General features: G+C 38.9%; 1 protein-coding gene across 5 annotated transcripts in view; it reads right to left on the minus strand.

The window, feature by feature from the left end:
• MPPED1 (metallophosphoesterase domain containing 1) overlaps positions 1-23,920 on the minus strand; it is a 65,494-nt gene that overhangs the window by 11,219 nt on the left and 30,355 nt on the right. For all 5 annotated transcript variants that reach the window (XM_042795560.1, XM_042795559.1, XM_042795561.1 and 2 more), the window contains one exon: positions 18,333-18,558. In XM_042795560.1, coding sequence (XP_042651494.1) covers positions 18,333-18,558 — 226 coding nt within the window. The remainder of the gene's footprint in view (positions 1-18,332; positions 18,559-23,920) is intronic.

Below are 23,920 nucleotides of genomic sequence, written 5' to 3' on the forward strand. Positions count from 1 at the left end.
GCTACTTCCATGTACTGGTTATCTAATTAAAATACGGAGATTGATCTCTACTAGCATAGAATTTGGAGACACAAATACAATTAATTTTCTTCTTTGTGTGCACAGTAAAACCCTCTTTCCATACAACCGGTGTTACTTAACTTGTGTGGCAAATCAGTGCAGTCCTTACCACTTCCAGTAGGCAGCATACAGTAAAATACTCACAGCATTCCTCTAACTAGGTGAAAAGTAACTCTTACAAAACCTGGATACCAAGTTCTCCATGTGTGGATTAGCATACTGGACTCCCACAACGCCTAGAAGGACACCTGTCTCTGATACCTAGGTGTGGATATATGTTTCACATTGGCTCCCACCACGTTTGGCCCTTAGCCTATGACCAGCTGGGCAAGGACAGACCCTGGCACAATGACAGATCCTGCTCCGAAGTCAGACACATCATCTATGCTGCTTTGTTTCCCTAATTGGAAGCATCCCATCAGAACAAGAATACTGCTTCCTTTCTTACACATAATTTTCTTCTGTCCTCTTGTGTGTTGACTTGCTTTTAAGTAAGACTATCCATATTCAGGATTTCTTATCAGATGGGCATTTACATTTTTTGAAACATATTTATGGAGCAGCTCATCACAGAGCAGTGGGACTGCAACACTGCCAGTCAGAACAAAATTTAGCCGTATCTTGCTATCCCACTGATTAAAAAACTGTATTTCACAGCAATTGTATCACAGTGGTAAATTGTGTCTTGCTGACTATGGTTTAATTCTGGGACATAAAATCGAGGGGTTAGTTTTAGGTTGGCATTTTTTTATAATTTTTTGACTGACATCTTCTGGCCATATCCATATTTGGAGAATAACAAATAGGCTGCTGTGATTTAATAAGGTTTATGATAATTGCAGCCTTAGTGTTTATAAATACATACACATCAACCAGAGCTCCCTTTGAGGTGTTACTTTGTTGAAGAAAGCTTTACACTCCCTCACCGCATCAAAAGACAGAAAGAATTCTTTCAAACAAATTCTCTGAACTCTACTTTACATCATGTATGGCAAAGACAAAAGAAAATGCCCATGAAGCTATTATTCATCCTTTTCCATTACTGCTGCTTGACTAACATTTCAAAAATTAGCATGTCTTCATGATGATACATGTTCCACTTTTCCTTTCGAAATGCTGTAAACCACATGCCTATTGAAAACAGCTTTAAAAATACAGAGCTTGCTAAAATATAAAGGGATGTGGCTAACCCAAGAGAAGAAAACAAAATTCTGGTAAAAGGAAAGGAAGAAGGGGGTTTTGCAGAAGAGTTCCTGCCTTTCTTCCACAGACAAAAAGAGCTTCACCTATTCTAGACAGATGACTGTATGCTTTCTGTGTCCCTAGCTATAAGCTCATCTCCTAGCTCTTCATCACCCACCCTGGATAACCAGGGTCTGGATAAACAGGTGTCCCAGGAAAAAAAAAAAAAAAAAAAAAAAAAAAAAAAAAGAGGTAAAACTTTGTATATCTGCCAGTGGGACCAAAAATACAGCCCAGCCTCCAGAAGCTGAAGAAGGTGTGTGAAGAAGAGGTGCTAATAGCAGTAGCAATGAAGCAGAAACCTTGTTCTGAGTCAGGTTGTTTGGACCAAGGCAGCTAGCTAAGAAAAATACATATCCCTGTATCAGAGATATGAAATTACACTTTTTCTGGTTACCTGTTCAACTCCTAGAAGCCTTTCCTCATAGGAAGAACAGCACCTGGCTCACAAATACATGACTTCTCACCTTCCTACTGCTGCGGTGGTAACTCATGGTCTAGTTAGGAGGCTCAGGGGAGACCTTACTGCTCTCTATAACTGTGTGAAAGGAGGTTGTAGTGAGGTGTGTGTCAGTCTCTTCTCCCACGTAACAAGCGATAGGATGAGAGGAAACAGCCTCAAGTTGCACCACGGGAGGTTTAGATTGAGTATTAGGAAAAATTTCCTTACCAAAAGGGTTGTCAAACAGGCTGCCCAGAGAAGTGGTTGAGGCACCATCCCTGGAGGTATTTTAAAGACATATAGATGTGGCACTTAGGGACATGTTTTAGTGGTGGACTTGCAGTGTTAGGTTTACAGTTGGACTTGATGATCTTAAAGGTCTTTTCCAACCTAAATGATTCTATGATTCCAGTTAGTGGCTTATTCTGCAGTAAGCTATCAGCAGTGTTACCGTGTAACACTCACACAGAACCAAATCCCAGTCAGTGGAGCTTGATCAGCCTGTCTTTATGTTCAGCTCACCACTGACAGAATGGGAGTATTTTTTAACTCACGGGAATGCCCTGAAAATGAATAAACTGAAGTCTGTGAGGTGCTCGGATATTACTGAAGTGGAAGGTTTTATAAAAATATACAGAGGTTAGGCTTCTTCTAAACTCTCCATCCATTCCTGCCTTGGGATCACATTCCACACCTTACACGCCAAGTATCTTTCTTCACCAAGATGAAAATATTCAACTGTTTGGCAAATTGTCTTTAGGCCCAGAGCAAGTTTTCCGAGAGCAAAATCTCACTGACAGAAAATATTTGCAAGGGCAAATAGGGCAAACGAAGTGTCAGCATAGTAAATCATGCTTTTAAAGCCACTGACAGGTTCGGTGAATACAAGACCCTGCTCCCACCCAAGGGAGGATGGACCATGGGACCAAGGACAGGGTCATCCCCAGGTCCTTGGTGGGGAGCGAGGCGAGGCGCCATCCGGCACTCTGCAGGTGTGCCAAACACAGCAGAATGGGCCGTGGCCACCCTGTGCCCCAAGAAAGAAACCGAGGGGAAAGATCAATATTTGGCCAAGAACAAAAGGTCAGAAACCTATGGAATAATTATTTGAAGGACACATTGAAGCATTTATAAAAAGAAATGATCGTGACTGTCACAGGGCTCGCCAGAAGTCAGCTTAATCCTGCTGAAATCCAAATGACCACTAATGGCATATGCAGCTCTGAAGAGTCCTCTACTAGGGCTAGCCCGTACATGGCCACTTTTTAAAAAGCCCATTTCCCCTTATGAATAGGCATGATGTGCTTATTAAGACAAGAAGCACTTTCCCCCATCCCTCCCTCCCTCCCTCCCTCCCTTTGTGGTGACTGCAGCGTATAGCTGCCTGAGCGCAGGGCTGGTAAGTTATGCATGCTGGAGCTGTTCTTTTGTGAAGGGGAAATGTTACAACTTGTGTGATTTGCCATGATGCTGTCTTTTGTGACAATCCCGAGATCGAGAGAAATGTCTGGAATATTTCTGGCAAAAAAAAATCTGAAGTCCAAGAAAGGATTCGGCGGAGGATGTTGGTGTGCTTTACATCTGAGAGAAGAAAGACAAATCATACACTTCAGTGCCCCCACCCCCAAAGCAAAACCATCTTTATACTCACACAGGGATTTTATAAATCCCCAAGTCCCTTCTTCTGAAAATTTATTGCAAAACAGCCATCAAAGTTTCTGAGTAGGGAAAAAAAAAATCTTCTCTAATACACACTAACGAGTCTGTGACCTGGATATCACGAAGAGACAACTTTGTCCAAAATTTCTATTTACAATGGAACTTGAAAGCAAAGTTAAAGTCTTCATATCAAGCACCGAATTTCTGGATCCCTGGCTACTGCTTGCTCAGGAAAAGTGTAATTTTTTAATAATAATTTAAATTTTACAAGGAAAATACTGTCATGTATGTTCTAGAAGAGGAAATTCTGTTGTTCAAAAAAAAAAAAAAACCCAAGAAAAACGTATTTGGAAATTAAAGACACACATCATGAATGTATTTCACCTCTGAAGTGAAGCGCTCATATAGAAATGTACTTTGATTTAGGTATTATCTTCTTAAAGCGAACAGTTTGAGTCTCTCCACATACTACTGAAATTCAGTAGTATTATTATAATAAAAATAATGATTTTCTACATATAAGACTCTAGGGGGAAAATATATTGGAAGTGAATTTGTTTACAGCACAATTAACCTTATGTTAAAAACATATGAACAAGTTTTGCAGGTCAAATAATCTACCATACAAAAAGGGCTGAATTATCAGAATTTGTGCTAGCAATTGGATGTTGCTTTATGTACTGAATTTCTATCTTTCTGTTCTAAAGTAACCATTGGAATAATTTTCTTACAGAATGATAGTTGCTATGACAACCATAGCAAATTTTCCTTTTCTGAAACAGATGTCTCATTTAGTTGAAAATTAGAATGTGAAAAACCCATGGGAAAAATTAATTCAAACTTTAACAGAACACTGACTACAATGTAATCTCTTATAGGTTAACCCCTTAACATCTTTCTGCACTCTTATAGTAACCTTCTCATAAATTCTAATTAAACCAGTTTAACCTCCTAGGAATGACCTTCTTAGCTATCATTAGTGCTTTAGTTGTCTTTGAAAGAAGCATTTCTCTTACAATAATAACAGAAAAAAAAGTCATACTAAAAAGAAGTGGTCAAACATATTACTGCCTTAATTATTTATTAGTTTTTCTTCTTTTATTCAGCTACTACTGGAAAGAGCTGCCATGTAGTCAAAGAATTCTTTTGTCATTTAAATGGGACATAACTTAGTTATACATGTGATTTACTGTAAAGGGCGGTGATGCGCTACACAGATTTGACCTGTAATTTACGTGAAAATTAAAGGTTTTCAATTTTCAAACCACTAGTACCCATCTCAATCTGCTCAGCAGACATACAAAAAGGGGACACAAAAAAGGATACTTGACTGGGGAAAACTATCAATGTGTACAGTTTTTTCTATTACAAGCAATGAGAGAGTGAAATCTGGTTCTCCATTACCTTGATTCAATTTAAATGTCTTAATTTAAAGAATGGATTCCTTCCTCTCTGTACACTTACCAGCTCAAGGGGACCCTCCACAGTACTCGGTCATCAGCTACAAACGAACACGGCAGGCAGCCAGCGGGCAGTCAAAGAAATATTCCCATCACGACACTGCCCATAGTGCTTGCGGGGTGTCAGCTACCACAAGAACTTCGGGAGTGCAAGATTTACTGAAGCAGCTGCATCGAGGTTGTCCAGTTGAATAAGACAAATCCTGCCACCAGTATGCACGCAATTACTCTCTGACTTCAAGGGAAAATTCCCTTGCACAGTCCAATACCCGCAGAGAGCTATGGGTGGTAACTGACTGAATGGCCATTAGCATATCAAAGGGATTGGTGGGCAGCATCTTGGAAACACCTTAGCAGCAAAAAACAGAGAACTAAAACACAATGAGCAGATCATCGTATCTCCTTGTTTCTAGAAAGTTTCCTACAGAAATCTTTTTTGCAGCTGAAAGGCAAGTTCTCTCGCTAGAATTCCTTTGCTTACAAAGTAAGTTTCGAAGGTTCACAAACACATGTAACTTGCTCCAGTCTTTCCTCCACAACAGCTGTTATTCTTTTTCCTATCAGGAAACAAACAGATATTGGCCCGTGACTGTAAAGAAGCTCAGTGGGAAAAGAATGGACCAAATCAGTTTTCTCATTCCTGCTTCCCTTCTTCACAATTGCAGAGCTGCACATGTTCAATATTTAGAAGATTGGACTATGCATGCTGAAAGTCATACTGGTAAAAGTGACCAGTCAAGGGCCATGGAGCACCAAAAACCAGATGAATTCAGTGGAGGCAATCGCAGGCAAAACTCCAACGCATCCCGATTCCCAGACCAAGAAATCTCACTGTTGGACGTTTAAGTCTAATTTTTTCATGGTCTTGATTTAATCTTACTATTAGAACTAGCTACAGTCCTGTGAACACGGGTATGTAGTACTATATACACTGTATACCTTCCTTGTCTGTCTGGTGTTCACATCCTCCAGGTGCTCATACTTCTACATTCCCCATCGCTGTGTTAGTTGAATTTCCCCAATCTCTGTAATAGCCAATTGCCTCTTTAGCTTCTCCTCAGTAAGTAACTAACCAGTTTGCCAAGTATTTCTACTGCTTTTTACTCAATTTTCTCTCCAAGTAAGGATTCACAGAAGTTCACTTTTTTTTTTTTTTTTTTTGGTGGGGTATTGGCTGTTTCAACATCTAAAGTAGTTGTGAAACAACATTAATCTTTCTGTCTTTTCTTCCTCACATTCAAGAGGACCGTCCAAAGCAGGCAGGGGCAAAACTAGCTATTAGGCCATTAGTGCTAAGAAGGACTGGCAGGGCACTGTTTATTTATAGGCTTTGAAATACTCTTCAACATCTTGGCATCTAAGCATTTTATTCAACAGCGTAACTGAGATTTAAAGAAACACAGGTTTCAGAAGTTTTGAGGAGTATGTGAAGACTTACGACTAAGTGAGACAAGGGTGGTATGATTTTAGAGAAGAGGTATGAAAGCACCATACAAAAAGAATTAAATTGCGCAAAAAACAAACTTAGATTCATTCATTCATAATATTGGAACCAAGGCTTTTTTTAATGAAAGCTAAGACATTCTACTTAAAACTAATAAATGCAAATGATGGTTAATCTCATATAAGATTATCCCTTGGAACACACAGCCATGAAACACAGCTCAGCAGGTGGAAAGAAGAAAGCAGAAGGAAGAGGAATGTAGGTGCTAAGATATGAGATGGCTTGCACAGCATTAGTTCGGGAGGCTGTAGCGAGCAGCAAATTGAACTCAGATCCTCTATCAGTCTGCTGGCCACAACAGACAACATCTCTTCTGTGGGGAGGTTTGCTGTGGTCTTGGTTTTTTGCCTTACTTGTTTTGCATCCAAGGTTGTCATTCTTGAAACTCTGAATCAAATTAAATTATTGTTTTCACAAAAGGAAGGGAGGGTAAAAATCAGAATATGGCCCTTTGTCAGTAATTATTTCTTTTGCAATTTGAGTTACACATGAAATCGTTCATCTTTTGTTTAGTAAAGGATTTCATACATCTCTGACTGGAAAGAAGAAAGAATGAGCTGTGACTAATAGGAACTGATCGTTTCTAAACATTAATCTACTATAAAACAATGAAAATAAAATTAAATCTACTTTATCTTCATAACAAGAAAATAGAAGATAACAGGTAAGAGAAAAATTAATGAAAGACTGAATTTAAAACATGCCAACACCAAATGCAAATAGTTTATTTCCGTCTGCTGGGAGGCAAATGATAAAATCCCATCTGATATTTAAAAAAAAATAATAAAATAAACCCAACAAACAAATATAAAAGCTAACTTGGAATAATTAGTCAGGAGATTCAACGCTGAGGGTACAGATGTAGAACTGTACAAACTTTCAGTAGTCTTACAGATTTAAGGCATGGATAAGGTTCTGAGTTCCTGAGTCTCAGAGTCTGTTCTGTCAGTCTCTCCCATTCTCATTATGTAAAAATACAGGTACAGCCAGGTTACCCAGCCAGTATTTCAGATAGTGATAGCTGATAATCATAGAAAGGAGACTTAAGAGAGAGTTAACAGCCCCTCTCTCCACGGTACAGTCACCATTGCATTTTAAATGTAAAACTTGCCACCAACGGGACAATCTGTAAGGAAAAATAATTTGAGGCCCATCTATGCAGGGCATCTTTACCACTTTTCACTATCAGATTACCAGAAAGCTAAAGAAAAAGAATGTTCTTCCACACATCCAGCTAGTGTTTATTGGAGTCCTCTAAGACTCTGCAGAAGTTTTCCAACAGAGGAGATGGAATATCCCTTCTGATGCTATACTTGTGGGCATTTTTACGATGCAGCTCCTGGAGGGACTCCCCTGGATGAATCACAACTAAAATAAGCAGGATGTAGAATAGGTGCACAGAGAATTGACAAAAAAGGCCCTCACAGTAGCCACTTCTCAGTTTAGTAACTCACCAGGTTTACATTCTTTTCTCAAAATACCAGGAGTAATTAGGCCATATGGACTAACTGTCTGCCAGTTCTTTTCTGGTTTTCCTTCTTTTTTGTTGTGGTTGTTTTTTTTTTTTTAACCTTCTTTTCCTTAGAAAATTCAAAGCCATTTTGAGTTAAACAAGTATGAAAATGCTTCCAAAACGAATAAATTAATACAGCACATGTGCATATATGTATAAAGTGTATTATTTTTAACATTTTCAATTTAGCAACAGATTAACTTCTTGTTTAAAAAAGCATATACTGATACTTCATATGCCATGTTTCTACCTGAAGTGAACAACATCCAAACAATCCTAAATTCCAAATTCATGTTTTCTTAAACTCACCCCACAGTACAGTGGTGGAAACCAACCGCTGCCATATAACTTACTATACCAAAAAGGTACAGTTTTAACACCTGGATGTTCATTCAGCTAGTTAGAAGTTCTGAGGTAGCCTTAAAAAAAACCATACACTTATCTAATATAAATGACATAATTAGAAGTATTTGACACACACAGGTGCAGCCCTGTGTTGTAATATTGGTTCAAATTTACTTTCTTACTGGGAAAGAAAATCCTCATATTAATTCATATTAAACGATGCTAATTTCTTAAATAAAATTAATTTATGAACAACAAGTCCAAAGGAAGTGTTCTGATGTTAAACAGTTTCACAACAAGTGGTAAATTACTTCTCCCCTTAAAATCTGGTCAGGGAAAAGAGAAAGAACCCAGACAACTGTGTATCAATTAGTTCTGTGATCGTGGCTCTAATTACAGTTCTTCACATAGAGCACGATGTCAAGTCACCATCTACTTCTTGATATCATAGCACATCTAGTGTGTAAAAACCTAGCAAAAATGCATATATACAAGCTACTACGAAGCAGGGAGGCTAATTCTCACCAGGTGTAAATGTCTCAAAAGCTGGTGGAGCTCTGCCAATTTACTCCAGCTGAGAATCAGCTCCATGTAGATCCGCTCCAAACTAGTTAGCTATTTGTGTTTCTCTTGGAATATTGCCAAAGGGCTCATTGCAGTACCCAACTGTGTTTACATCTTTGAAACATCCTGAAATTGCTGCTGTCTGAGACTACAGCCCAGACTACAGATAGAGCTGGTAGTCCTTTTGTTCAAGAAAAAATGAGAAAAAAGCACCAAAACAACAAAAAAAGCACTTTAAACTTTAAAATCAGCTCTGTCTCATAAAATTAAACTTTCAAGCAAATGTGAAAAATAAAGAGAAAACTGCTGTGGGGGATTGCAATTTCACTCTTGTGGTTTATGAACTGCAGGAAAGTGAAGCCAATTCCCTGTAGTGAGATTACAGGTCTCCTCTTCTATAGGTCTTAAATTAAAAACCAGCTGAATCCAAAGTGAGCTAGTTTACTGGATCAGAAGATTCAATTATTTCTGCTAAGTAACTGAATGTGAACTACTTCCTTTTAATAATATACAACTAATAATTACTGCCCAAGAAAGGACTTTTTTCTAGCAAGCTAATTAAATTAAAGCAATATATTTTTCGACTGCTCTCAGATTTAACTAAAGCTAGAAACATTGCAACAAAACACGAAAATGGAAATCCACACTCACAAAAAGCCACACAATGTATTTAGATATTATGAAAAACCAGACTTGCCCAAAAATGCGATCTGAAATCAACATAACTTCTGGTCTATATTCAACATACATGCACATGCAGGCTGTGTAATGTCCTGCACGTTTGTACAGCCACGGTGGAGGAACACAACTGCAAAGTGGAGGCAAAGCATCTTTGGCTTCAGTAACTGGCTAACCTCACTCTGCGAGAGGTCACTGTGAAATGTGTTAAGAGAATAGATCCATATCCCTAATACACAAACACATACAATTAAACAGCATGCAAAGGTGTTTGACTTACTGGTTTTCCTCTGTAGTGACTATTCTAGGATAGAACTATTCCAGGCTTCTCAGCCCTGGGCAATGTTGGGAAGAAATTTTATTTGAGAGAAAACATTTTCCAGAATGTTCGTTAACAAGGAAAGAAAAAAGATATATGCTAAACTGCTGTGACTTTAAAAAAAAGTCTTGTGAGAAATGGAAAAATAAAATTTCTCAGGAGCACACAATAACTAGAATTTATCACACTGGTCTGATTTCGATGAGTTTTATGGGCTACAATAGGTGTAGTTCAGTTTACATTTTCATTCACACACATACTTATTGCAGTTTAATTAGTTAATACCTATGTTCCTTTAACATGCTATAGAAAATTCACTTGGAGACTGAGAAATTTTTATTTTGTTCCATACACAATCTTTTTCAGCAATGTTAATGATTCTTGCTAATTCATTTCAATCACTTAATTTGTACTGCAGTGTTCATTAAAAAGACCTCCTGAATTCTGTATGATTGCTCACATGTGCAATAGCACCTGTATACCCAGTGTCTACTGAAGGAGACTCACATTTCCTTTATTTCCAAGTAATGTAAAAAATCCACTTTCCAAGATGTGTTTATCACATGAAATGCACCAATTTTAGCAAAGTGCCATTAGTAAAAAAAAAAAAAAAATAAAATGAGGAGGAGAAAAACAATCCAGTGATCTGTTTCTGATGTTAAAACATCCAAACATTCAGAATGCACTCTTAAGTCTCACTTTCTGCCACAGGAAAACCTTTCACACTTCAGGAGTTCAGTATCTTCCATTTCTCCCCACCACCTTCCCTGAACAGCTGAATTTAATAGATCAAAAGCACTTTGCAGGAAAAAACATTCTTATGATCTTCCATATGCTGCAAACTAAACTACAGTGTATTGTGGTTTTAAGTGTTTTTAGAAGCAGCACTTTCCAAAATGGAAAATGGTTTCTGGTAAGTATGGAAGAGGAAATAAAAATATCACTCCAGCATTCTATTAAAATACAATTAAACCTGTATCTATGCCCCTCAGACTGTTAATATATTTTAACAGGATGATGAATTTTGCTTTCTCACTTCTAAACACGTTGCTACTTTTTGCACATCTGTCACATCTTACCCACCTTTTACTGAATGCCTGAAATACAACATCTTCAGCATTCTAACTATAGTAATGCAGCCACATCAGGTCATCTTAGATGCCAACCTTCTTCCCAAAATTTCTGAAACTTAAGATGCCTGAATTCTAAATAACAAATGGAGTCTATTATTCCCACTCATGATTCTCATTTTCTTCAAGAACCATGTCAGTCTACCTAAAGTACTCACTTATTGCCTGCCTCAAAGTCACTAATTTAAAAAGCTCCAAGCAGTTCCCAACTTTAAAAATCAGGGAATATCTATCATTTTTAAAACATACTTCTGAGCAACCACAACCCAGCACTCCGTAATACATCCACACCCAGCATTTCCACATCCGTCCACACAAAACTGTAGCACTCACAGAGCTAGACATGAAAACAAGTCACCTGCTCAAAAATCTACTTAATCTGAGGTTTACAAGAATTTGAGAGCGGTATTTTATTGCTTTAGAAACAGTACAGAAGCAACTGCACTTTAGTTATTTTTATCTTTTGACCAAGTGAGGGTGCAGAAAGAAGAGAACATAGGAGGATCAGCTATTTTACTTAGAAAAACTTCTAGTATGATTTTGTCCAATAACACAATTTTTTGAGTCCCCATATATTTTAGTCATGTGCAAGGTACTGAAGAGTTTTTTTGTAGATTTGAAAGGGGGCATAAGGACTAAGAAGCAGAGTGGTCACTCTGAGGCAGAAGTTATTATTCTGTGAATTTTAGAGGGAATGAAACCTGCAGTATAACATCTTGCATTACTGCTGCTGCTCTATCTGGAACCCACACTCCCACACTTGGGAGGTGTATTATGTTAAATGAAGTCAATATTTTATTTTAATACAGTTTCATTTTAATTGATGTTCACCTCAATGACTGTAAAGATTTGTACAAGGTCTGGGAAAGTAAACATTAGATGATTCATCACTGGCAAAATGAAAGTGTGTCCCTCTCATGAAATGAATCTATAAATCTTTGCTACATTATTTCACTGATGGAAACTGAGTTCAGTGATGAATGAAAGACACTATTATAGCTGTTCTTGAAAAGATGGAGGAGGAAGGCACTGAAATGGAGACCTAGGGTATGGGTTGCCTGGAGTCTGTGTGGAACAAAAATAAGTCTGCCTCATTTTGCCCTTTGTATGCTCTTTGAAACTACCCCAATCACACATGGAAGTTACCAGTCTTTCTATGCAAAGTGCACACATGCATGTGCACATACACACATAGAAGAGAGAACATTTGAGAAGGAGTATAACAAAGTCACCTACTTTGTGATGAAAAAACAAATCAGACAAGAAAATAACACATCAGAGGAGAGTCTCACCTCTCGCAAAGCACTACGGATTGCACTGGACTATACAGCTAGAGTGAAGACACTCGGCTGCATACTGGAATAGCACAGATGGCTGCAGTGCACCAAAAAAAGGTCCAGTAAGTCGGAACAAATTTACAGCCCTAACACCAAAGTGGGATGATGTTTTGGAAAATAAGCCCCCTGTCAAGGTTGGTTTGGGCAGAGCTGGTGGCAGATACTCACTCACGCAACATACAGGTTGATGTCTTATACACTGGAAGGAATTCAGCCATCTTCTCTGACAGCCAGAGCTCACTGAATGGCCCTGACCCAGAACGTTAAGCTCAGTAAAAACAATACTTGAACAGAACAAAACCGCTCCCCACATACACACCCTTAACTTTCTTCACTCAGTTCCCATTCTCTGAACAACAAGGTTGTATGAGAGCTATTGGCCCATGTGTAAACATGCAGGGGCCACATCTAATCAATGTTCCATTGGAGAGAAGCTACAAAAACCAGGAGTCCAGCCTGGGCGCCTGTCACTTCAGGAAAAACAGTCACAAATGTCCTTCTAGGCTGGTATTAATCTTTGCTCTCCCATTTTCCCTGACTGGGAAATTAAAGTTTCTGAAGTTCCAGATGGCCTATAACAAGAGAATGAAGGAGGAAATGAGAATACATAGACACTAGAAAAAACTGTAATTCTGCAAAAAGAAGAATGAGGTTCTATTTCACAGGAATGGATCCCTCCAGATAATCAAAGCCAAGAAAAAATCTCTCTGGATAATGAGTCTGGAGGCAATCTTATCCTAAAGGGCTTCTTTAAGCTATCCAGGCCAGTATGTCATTTAGAATAATGAAATTGTTGCATGCTTGGCAAGAGGGCTTTGATTGTCCCTTCCTTTCCCTAATTATGGAAAATGAAAAAAGCGCTGAATGAGATAAGATGATCTCCAGCCACCTTGTATGCCTGTTTGAAAGCAGGAGGACCAAAGTTTCTCTTGCAGTTGTGTACAGCAGCTTAAAAGCACTATGGAAATTCAGTGGCTAGGAAGATGTTTTCCTCTGTCACTTGCATGTCAAGTAAAATGTGTACTCTTACCCTTCCATGAATGCACAATAATCCACGTTTAATAGAAAATGCCACTGGAATTTCTGTCATTTTCCACAAGATCAAAGCATACACACAGAATACCTGTTCTTCTGTAGATGCACCTCTTTTCTATAAATTTGAGGCAGGGGTGCAATATTAGACATTGGGGCATCAGCCAGTACAACTTTTGCCAGACAAACAGGTTCTGATTACTGATCAGAAGTCAATTTATTAGTCTTCGGTTCTTATCACTAGTTATTGCATGCAACAGGAGAACAGAGAGACAAGTTACTTATGCACTGAGTTTTAAAAACTCAGCAGAAAAAACACATGGTAGGGCAAAGTCCACTATTGGAACCTTGCACAGCAGAGAAGCAGACATAGCAACACTCAGGATCACACATGCAAGTATGAATCTCAGAGAGGTGTTCTGATGTTGATACAAAAATGTATTTGCACCTTTATAGGCATTTATTTTTACATGGAAATTCTGAATAATGACTATAAAAGGAATAATATATAGTTGACTCATTTAGCAAGCAGAGAAGCTCTTGTGCACTGAATGCATCAAGGTTTTTTGTGCAAACACAGCGTCTAATTGTGCAATTAAAATCTTCAGCAATGCAGAAGCACAAGTGGATTGTATAGTCTATCTTCATTCCAGCTGCAGCTAACACTAAAACTCTTACCTGCAAAACAGTAATGCATGATTGGGGTAAGGAATTATAACAGAAGTCTGAAAATCTATATTGATTGAAAATCTGAACTACTCACTAATCGTTTATTAATATGGTTCCAAGCTTGATGTCATCATAGAAATAATACCCCTCTGATGACACAGAAAAGACCTTCTGCTTCAAATCCCAATTCAAATTTCCACTATTATCTTGACTTCCTGACTTCCAAACCACCCGTCAGGATCATTTAGTGCTTGTAGAGAGTTTGATATCAACAGCAAAACTCCCTGTTGTAAGGACTTTGTTGATACCTGTTCATTTCAGGTATCTGAAACAGACCTTTGGAGATCTTTAGTCCAATCTACCACTCCCTACCACTCACCATCACTAGATGTAGTCAGCCATGACTGTCTTGAAAACGCCTAAGGATGGATTCTCTGCCATCTCTCTGGTGTTCCTGTTCACTGTATTTTTACTTCTATGTTATGATTTTGTATGTTACTGAAAAACAAATTAAACCCCTCTGGAAAATAGCTTTATCTTTGGGAAGGCTTAGTGGTCAAAACTACATTATATAGAATTATTACATAGAATTATTTGGGCTATTCTATCTGCCAGTTTGACTTTTCTCATAGCAGTCCTGAATAAATTAGGGTGTTTAAAAGTACTTTCCAACCAGAAGCTTTCCAATTTACACTAGATGCTTTTGAAGAACCAAAGTTTTTGTTTTGCATTCATAGCAACTATGGTTATTCCCTACACAAGATTGCTTCCAGGTCTGTGAGTATGTTTTGGCTATGTCATGATTTTTGCTGGGATAAAACCAGAATGCATCTTCCTGTACCTAGCTTTTTACGAAAAAAAATCATAGTGTCCAGGATTTATATAGGAAAAAAAGAAAAAAAAAAAAAAAAAAACAAACAAAAAACTGTTCCCTGTATCTGGGTTACACTAGAAGGAAGCATGCTGCATTCCTACTGATGCCCTTATCCAGATCTGGCAACCAACACTGTATGGTGCACTGACAAAAGCATCAGCCCCCTAGGCCAAACATAGCCAGCCTTAAAATTCAAGATTGCTCTGGACACATCTAACATACTGGTATTCCTAAATTTCTCATGAAGCATGTAATGTTTTTATACTCCTCTCCCACATCATCTACACTGATAATCCGTGGTCCAAGATACCAGTGTTGCAAATACCAATTCCTAAAGAGCAGCTTTTGTGCGTTGCAGCTTGCATTTCAAAATGGCTACTCCCTGCTTGATGATAATACTAGCATAATTAACATTTAAGGCAGTTAAATTTTCGTTAGTGAGTAGAGGCTCAATCTGGCACTTGAAATCTTGCCCTTGGAGCCCAGGAGAGTTACGGCATTGGTTTCTGAGACAAAACAGTGTCCCATTTCTTCTATGCAATTAAAAATAACCACTGAGTTTTAGATAATAATAGAGGTCAAAATACCCAAGTTGCTATTGAAAATATTTAACCACATACAAATGGTACATATTTAGAAGGCCTTAGAGACTGGCATGTTATGCAAACCAATCAAGCTGTCATGGTTTACTTTGCAACTAAGACATCTTAAGCAGAAATAGAATCTAATTGTGTACAGGTCACATATAAAAATGCAGACTGCTACAGATAAAGACACTAAGTTAATACTGGTTGGCATTCACTCAGACCTTACTCCAGCATTCCCAAAGTACTTTGCAACTGTTGATTAACCTGTTTTATAAAGGAGGGATATCTCTAGCTTGTACTTATTTTTACAAAGGGGAGTAAGTCCTGGTCAGGGCTGTAGCCAGAAATGGAAAGGCAGGATCTGGCGCCCCTGTCTTTTAATTTCTAGATAGCTCACCTTCTCATTAAATAGAGTCATGTATGGACAACAAACATAAACTGTAATTGGGAGTTCCCCAACTGAACAAATCCATTCAAAAAGCTAGATGCATATTTTCAAGGCTGGTAAATTATTTTAGGATACTAAACCAGCAACTGCATGAAGTTCAGCTTACTGAGTTTCAAGATCTTAAAGAACTCTACATTTTGAAGCCTTGACTTGGTTCATAAGCATTTTCTAAAGGACTGGCTTCACAATGCAAGGGCAAAAAAAAGGTTCACCATGGAAAGTTCTCCAAAGTTCTGCAGTTTTTTAGAGATTACATTACTATGACATAGAAAGAAACTGAGACTGATTTCCCAGAGGGGCTATGATAAACCTCTCTTTTCAGGGTGCAGAAACGAAACAAAAGTATAGAAACAAAAAGAAATGCTAAAGAACAGTAGTGCTCAGTAGGCACAGACTTGTACTACAACCTTCAACCTAGCAGGCAGCTAGTTTAGCCCACACAAGTTTTCTGATCGGTGGGCTGGCTGAGGCGACTGTTACTTCTGCATCTGCTGTTCTGATAGACTACTGAAGAGCGACTTATAATGGCTATTACTGTTGTTGTTATTGCTGTTTCCACTGGACATTACATCAATTAGCATGGAAACTTCATTCAGCATTGCATAATACCAAGCAAAAACCCAGTTTGGCTGGAAGATTTTCATCAAGACTTTCTCCCATATGGAGTAAGCAAAGATCTTCAAAGGACCTTACAACACTCATCTTCCAGGACCATAAGGGGGTGGGAGATGAGTTAACAACACTGTGAAACATGTAGTGTGGAAGTTCAGATATAACCTGAAGATGCACAGAAGATGGAAAGCAATCTTTTTTCATGAAGAATAGGTCATGCCAGATAGCTTAGACAACTTGTGCAAAATGACAGGATTAGCGCACAAAGGGAATGCAGCAGATCTGATTTTGAGAAACATTATTTATGGGTTAGTGGGTGGACAAAAGTTTTCTCAACAGATTTTTACAGATCTAATCATACACAGAAAGTTCAAATGGTTTCCTTTAGCCTCCACTTTGTGCTACTTTATAGATAGTGTTTTGCTTTAATTTATCTAGACTTTAATGAGACTCTTGGAACTTTACTGCCTGGAAAATTATTACTGACACTGGAAATATGGTGCCTGGTTACGAATATTGCAATGAAGATATGAAGTTGCCAGACATATTGTAAACAGAGCATAATTACAGTATTTACAGTTGAACATCAAAATGGGAAGAGATGCCAAGTGGCATTTCTCAGAAGTTAATATTGGGACTGATACCATCTAATATCTTCCCTAATAATTTGGAAAATAAGTAAATTGTACATTGATTGAATACACAGTAGACACAAGAGGAAGATGAACTACAACACAGCAGGTGGGTAGGTTGAAAAAACCCCAGAAAGATCTGGAGATCTAAGAGGGAGAGAAAGAAGGGTGCATTTAAGAGGAAAGCTATTTAATGTAGACAAATGTAGAATAATAAGCTCAGAGAAAATTAACACCCATCTCAAGTAACCAAATGGGAAAATGCCAATTTTCATTAAAAAAAAAATCCAAGAGATTTCACAGTTTATTCACACTGAAAATTCACATTGGGGTATATGCATCAGGTTTGACAACTTGTTTGCTACATTCCAGCCTGATGTGATTTTAAAAGGAAGAATAACAGATTCCCTTAAAAACCTGCCTTTTAAAATATATTTTTACTTATTTTAAATGTATACTGAATGCTCATAAAAGACCCAATTTACAGTCCTGTTAGTGGAAATAACACAGTAGTAATGTAAGGTAAGTAACAAACACAGAAGCAGCACATATGAGGTCCCAGGTGGAGGTCAGGAAGCCAAAGCCCGTCTGTCTCCAACACTGTCAAGGAGTTCTAAGTGTTCACTCTATGCAGTAGAGCAAAATCCATGCAATACTAGGTTGCCACTGATTTGTTCACTTTAGTTTAGAAGCTCAGCTATACCTTGAGGAAAGCTATTAATGTATAAATGAAAGTAAGATTCTGATGGATATTAAAAAAAAAAAAAACAAAAAAACCACTAAACAAATACTGAAGCAAGCTTGCTGTGTTAAATAACTACTGTATACACTAATGAACCTTAAATATTATCTGTAGGATGGAAATTGTCAAAAGAATGTACTCTTGCAATAAAATTAACCTGCAATTATATAAACTCACTAAGTATAGGAAACATCTTTTATGACACAAAAACCCCCTACATGGACTATGTTAGAGAACTGCTCCTGGTTGAGAGTTTAAAAAGCACACTATCTTTTTCTCATCATTATTTGGTTAACAATACCCATAGTACAAGTACATTATTTTGTCACAGGAATGATTCATTACAAGAAAATATAAAAACTTTATCAAACTGAGTATTGCTTTTCTTCCTAACACAGCAATCCAAATATAGCTGATGCATACGAAATGGCTGTGATAGCAATCAACAATATTTTTTTTATGTATGCTTAAAAACCTGCTTACCAAGGGGAGCCATATATTCTGAATCCCCTCACCGTCACTTCAGAGTCTTGAAGATAGATGCAGTTTGTTAGAAGAGACTGTACATTTTCATAGCTCTCTGGCTTCAGCTTAGAAACAGAGGGGAAATAGTAAAAGTCCTGCTTGATTAAGTCAGCCATGAATTCCTGGTCAAAGGTCAATTCATGATTTCCTGCTATCACAATCTTGTATTCATAGGGCAGGCTACCTAAAACAGTGAAAAACAAACAAATTACTTGCTTTATGGAAAATCTGATAAAAGAAAACAGACACACAAACTATTATCAATTTCTATAATATGCTCACATATTTGAAACAATCAAGCATATCCCCACTATGTGTTACTGTTATTCCTGGTGATTTCAGGTAAATGACATTACTGTCTTTTTCAGGGCACACTATGATTTAGCATGCTTAGCATTAATGTGTTGAAACTACTTTCAACTCATCAACCTTAAAAACCAGTCTGCAGACTTCTGCTCTACTATTTACTTCTAGTTAATTGCCATTTGTGCTGCAAGTATCACTTACTGTGACAGTGATGATAACTCTTTGACAGAAATTAGGGTTCAAAGAAGATCAGCCATAATGCTTCATAAAATAATGTCAGCTCTCTTCTTCCAGAGCTGTGGTCTTTATCAGCTTGTACTAAGGAGGTCTTATAGACCCAGAATTTGGGTCGGCCACAGGGGTCTGCTGCCCTCTTTGCCCTGACATTAAGATCAAGCCTTCAAGCAAGACAGGGATTGGGTTTAGCTGTCATAACTCCACATCCCACAGAAGAGTTTCGCAGTTTGCCTCTATCCCATGTTTTTTCTTGCTCCATTTTCTCAGTGACTTCCTTAGATCCATGGACTATAATTTAAAGTGACTCATGTTCAAGAATATTTTACAACCCGTATTTAGTGAAAAACCTTACAACAACCTCCTGCTGAAGGCAAGAATATATATGCCCACACACGTGGGTTATTCCTGAGAGCAGCACTGAAACAGAAACTTTCCACCTGACTCCATGTTTGGTTATCAACTGGATTCTGCCCTTGAGAGCAAGCATCACCTCTCTCAAAAAGCTCAGTAGAAACCTTCTAAGTATATTTGAGAGGAAACAAAGACAGAAACTGTGTAAAACTGCATTCATTAGCTTTGCTTTTGCACTATTAATTTGCATCACGATGAAGACAGTCAGAACAGGAGATTGGGAGCAGAAAGAAATATTTTACTGAAAATGAGACCCACCTTGCATAGCAGAAATCTTGTAATTTTTTATTTTAAAAATGTATTGTTGACACCATAGAAACCTTTAGTGATGAGCCCAAGACTAACCCAGAGGTAGGATATTTAGAGAATGTAAAACACCAGCCCATATGCAGTGGTAAGAGTTGGCATGAGTAGGACTTACGAATAAAATGGAACAGCGTGATTCAGAGTTACAGAAACAGAAGACAGAAAACAGTGTTAGCCCAGAGGAGATGCCACATGGCTGAATTCATTATTTGCCAAATTAAAAGTTCTGGGTAACTCTAAAGTATCAGTTTCGGGCACCTCTAATAGCTATATTAGGAAAACTGATTGTACAGCTTCCAGTCTTTCCTGTGGACCCAATACATATGTGCCTGTAGAATATTTCTTAACAGAAACTCTTTTCAGATATTTATAATTTCAAGTTGAATGTTAGAGATTCAATTATTTACCTGGAAGGCTACTTGAGATGTAAATTTTGTCATTTTTGCTTCTGAAATGCTTTCCATTTTGCAGATGTGGACTCCATTTCTACAAGTTTTCCACATGTGTGAACACATACACACACAAGTTAAAAATGTTACTTACATGCTACAATATATACGGGCATCTGCAGGCCTTAAAGCATTCTTGGTAAACAGGAAAATAAAGAAATCCTGTAAGCTGCAATATTGTTAACAATTCCATTTCTATTCTGTTTTGTAAATCTTTTCCAGCTCATCTGATCCATCCATCTAGCAGCCAAGAACCTGCACGAGCTGGTTATAGTTGTTGCTTCCACTAATGTATTTATGTCATGTTGCTGTCTGTGGGTGTTACTTAGGCAAATTAGCAAATTACTCTAAATGTACAGTTACATTTATTATAGTGGCGGCCAGAAGCGCTGCTGTAGTTACAGGTCTGTCAGCTTTTCAATTAACAACTGTGTTTTTGATGAGTTTGCAGCTCAGGTTTTTTTTCTTTCATTCCATACCAGGCAGCAACCTGCTACACCTACTTCCCTCTTTTTGTCTCCACAAGCCCTCTTTACCCTTTTTATTTTATTGTCTAACAGGGGTAATTTTTGCTGCTTGCACATAAGTTTAACAATATTTTGTTTAAACTTTGTTCCTTAAAAGACTTCAGAACATGCCTCACTTTTTACAGAAAGTACTCTCAAAGTACAAAGTCAACCTCAGGTATAAATCCTTGAAATCTTTTTGACTGGGCACCGCTGTCACGAACTATAAGACACCACTTGAGCGGCTGCAGCTGAAGACACTCCACCATCAGACCACAACACTGATTACACATTTCCCATCTTCCCTGCTTCCAGTGGGATCCATACTTGCCAATGCTCACTCAAGCCCACACGCAGAAATCAACACTGAACGTCAAACACCTCACTGCACTGAAGCGTTGTCCTCCTCCCACAGACCTCAGAGGGACCAACACCACCTTACTGCAGCAGGCCCTTAATCCAATCTGGTGTCACCACAGTCCTGAGAAATGATGAATGCTTCAAGTGTCATTTCTAGCATTAAGATCCATCAAACCTTAGCAGTATCTGATCAATATTTACCTGAAAACTACCTTAAAGCAGTTACTCCTTCCTACTTCTGACCTAAAACTTCTTACTTTTCCTTTTTATATGTTATTATTTAAATGGTTCTGTATTTTCTTATTACATTATGTCCTTCCAACACAAATACATGGTTTTCCATCCCTAGGCCCAGACTATTGCACAATTTGTAGTCTTGGCTTGGTCCTTGGCTAGGACCAAGACCTCCTCAAGACCACATAGCCTAATAGCTGTTGTAGGGCTGTGTTTCTACATGTGTCCATAGCTTTAGAACAATCACTTTTCCATCTATTACTTTTTGGGCCACCAGCTCTTGATCAAAGACAATTCAAACACTTCCAGGCTGACCAGTTCATTCCCACACCTGCTATCGAGTGCTAATGACAAGCTGGGTAGAAAAGACACCAGGCATATTTCCTGCCCCTTGTTAAACAAGCTGAGCTGAAAATGCTGAATTCCCACTCATGCAAGTTTCCATGGCTTCTTGTTACAATTGAATTTTGATAAGAAAGATTACTACCTAAGACAGCGGTGGCTACAATGTGCCCAATGCAGGGGGTTCCTTTAGTCTTGTTTACAAACTCCATGAAAACAAGCCTTAGTAAAGGCACTGGCTAACATTTTCATTTGCTAACCTGTTTTCCGTTTTTATTCCTTCTTCTCTTTTCCAAAATAGCCATACACTAAACATTAAGTTCCCTGACTGCTCATCTGTGTGGGGCACCAACAGCACCATAGAGCAACCTCAAGCATATCAAGGGTGACTGACAGCCCTGAGGTAACAGTTGAGGGGGATGCGTCCCTGGTGGTACCTCCTCAGCCCTCCCAATGAGGGGGCTCATTGCTCAGGTGGGAGTGGATGCATCTCATGGCTGGTACTGCAAGCAGGGCTCCAGCTTCTACGACCACAGGACCCTTTTTGGAAGAACAAGGACTGCTGCTCAGGGATGGCATACCCCTGGCAAACTGGGGCAAGACTGTCTTTGCCAACAGGTTCACTAAGACAGTGGGAAGAGTTTTCAATTAAGTGTGCTGAGGAAGTGTTGTCACGCTGTGAAGAGAGGTGAAGGCATGGAGGCCGTGAAGAAGCAGTTGGAGGACAATGGGACGGAGAAGGCATTACCTCACTACAGCTCCACTTTGGCACCTGTATGCACGCACACACAGCATGGGGTACAACCAGGAGGAAGAAATCCATGCACAGTGGACAGCTGCAACATCTCTGAGGTTATGGAGACATGGTGAGATAGCTCACCTGACTGGAGTGCTGCAATGGATGGACATAGGCCTATCACCTGTCTATCGCCTTTCAAAAGTCAGTGGGATTGGAGAAGCTCCCAATGGCTGGAAAAAGACAAATGTCCCACCCATCCTCAAGAAAGGCAAGAATAACTTGTGAACTGGGGAACTACAGGCCATCAAGCCTCACATCAGCCCTGGGAAAATCATGGAACAAAACTCCCACAAGGTCATTTTCCAAGCACACAAAGGTCAGGAAAGTTATTAGGAACAGCCACCATAGATTTAACATGGGTAAATCATACCTGACTAAAGCAATTCCCTTCTATGAGGACTTGACTGGTTCTGGGGATAAGGGAGACCACTGGATGTTATTCACCTTGATGTTAATCTTTGACACAATCTCCCATAGCATCCTTATAGACAAACTGGTGAGATAAGGATGGATGATAAGGTAGGTCAATTATCACTTGGAATACTGGGCTCAAAGGTGGTACAGTCAGTGGTCCGAAGTCCAGATGGCAGTCAGTCACTAGAGGTATACCTCAGCTAGTGGTGTTGGGGCCAATACTGCTTCCCTTCTTTATGACCAGCCTGAATGATCTGATGGAGGGCACTTTCATCAAGTTTGCAGACAACAACAAATTTGGGGTGGGGATCTGCCCACCCACTCTGGAGGGCATGTCTGCTATTTGGAGGAACCTCCAAAGGCTGGAAAAATGGACTGACAGGAACCTCATAAACTTCATCAAAAGCAAATGCAAAGTCCTCTACTCAGGATAGAGTAACTTCACTCAGCAAGACTCAGAAGTGTGTCTTTGTGGCAAAGAGAGCCAACCACATCCTGGCCTATATTAGTAACAGTGAAACTAGCTGAACGAAGGGAGTGATCCTTCTCCTCTATCTAGCACTTGTGAGACCACATCTTGAGTGTGGTATCCGGCTCTGGGTTCCTCACTAAAAGAAAAACTACTGACAAACTGAAGCAAGTCCAGCAGAGGGCTGCCAGGATGGTTGAGGAATATGACATACGTGGAGAGGATGAGAACTGAGTCTGTTCAGCCTAGAGAAGATGAAGAAAAGACCTCACTGCTGTCTGCAACTACCTGGTCTCAGGATAAAGAGACAGCAGAGCTAGGTTCTTCTCAGAGGTGCACATAAATACAAGAGGCAACAGATACAAGTGGGAACACGATATAAAGAAAGAATTTACCATGAGGATGGTCAAAAAGTGGAATAGGTGCCCAGAGCAGCTGTGAAATCTCTACCCTTGGAGATATTAAAAATTCAACTGGACAAGATTCTGAGCAGCCTGCTTTAAGTAGGCTTGCTTTGAACAGGAGGTTGGCTTCAATGACCTCCAGAGGTCCCCTCCATCCCATGTGATTCTAGGTTTCTGTAAGTCTACACCAGAAAACAAGAATTTCATAGAGCCTGCAATGCCGAAATAAATTAAAAACTCATTTCATGATGTGATTCTAATGGAACAAATCTATGGTAGACGAGTAATTTAACAGGACTACAGAGTATG

The sequence above is a fragment of the Tyto alba genome, unplaced genomic scaffold, assembly GCF_018691265.1.
Source record: "Tyto alba isolate M040663 unplaced genomic scaffold, T.alba_DEE_v4.0 Super-Scaffold_21, whole genome shotgun sequence".
In the NCBI taxonomy this organism is placed as follows: domain Eukaryota; kingdom Metazoa; phylum Chordata; class Aves; order Strigiformes; family Tytonidae; genus Tyto; species Tyto alba.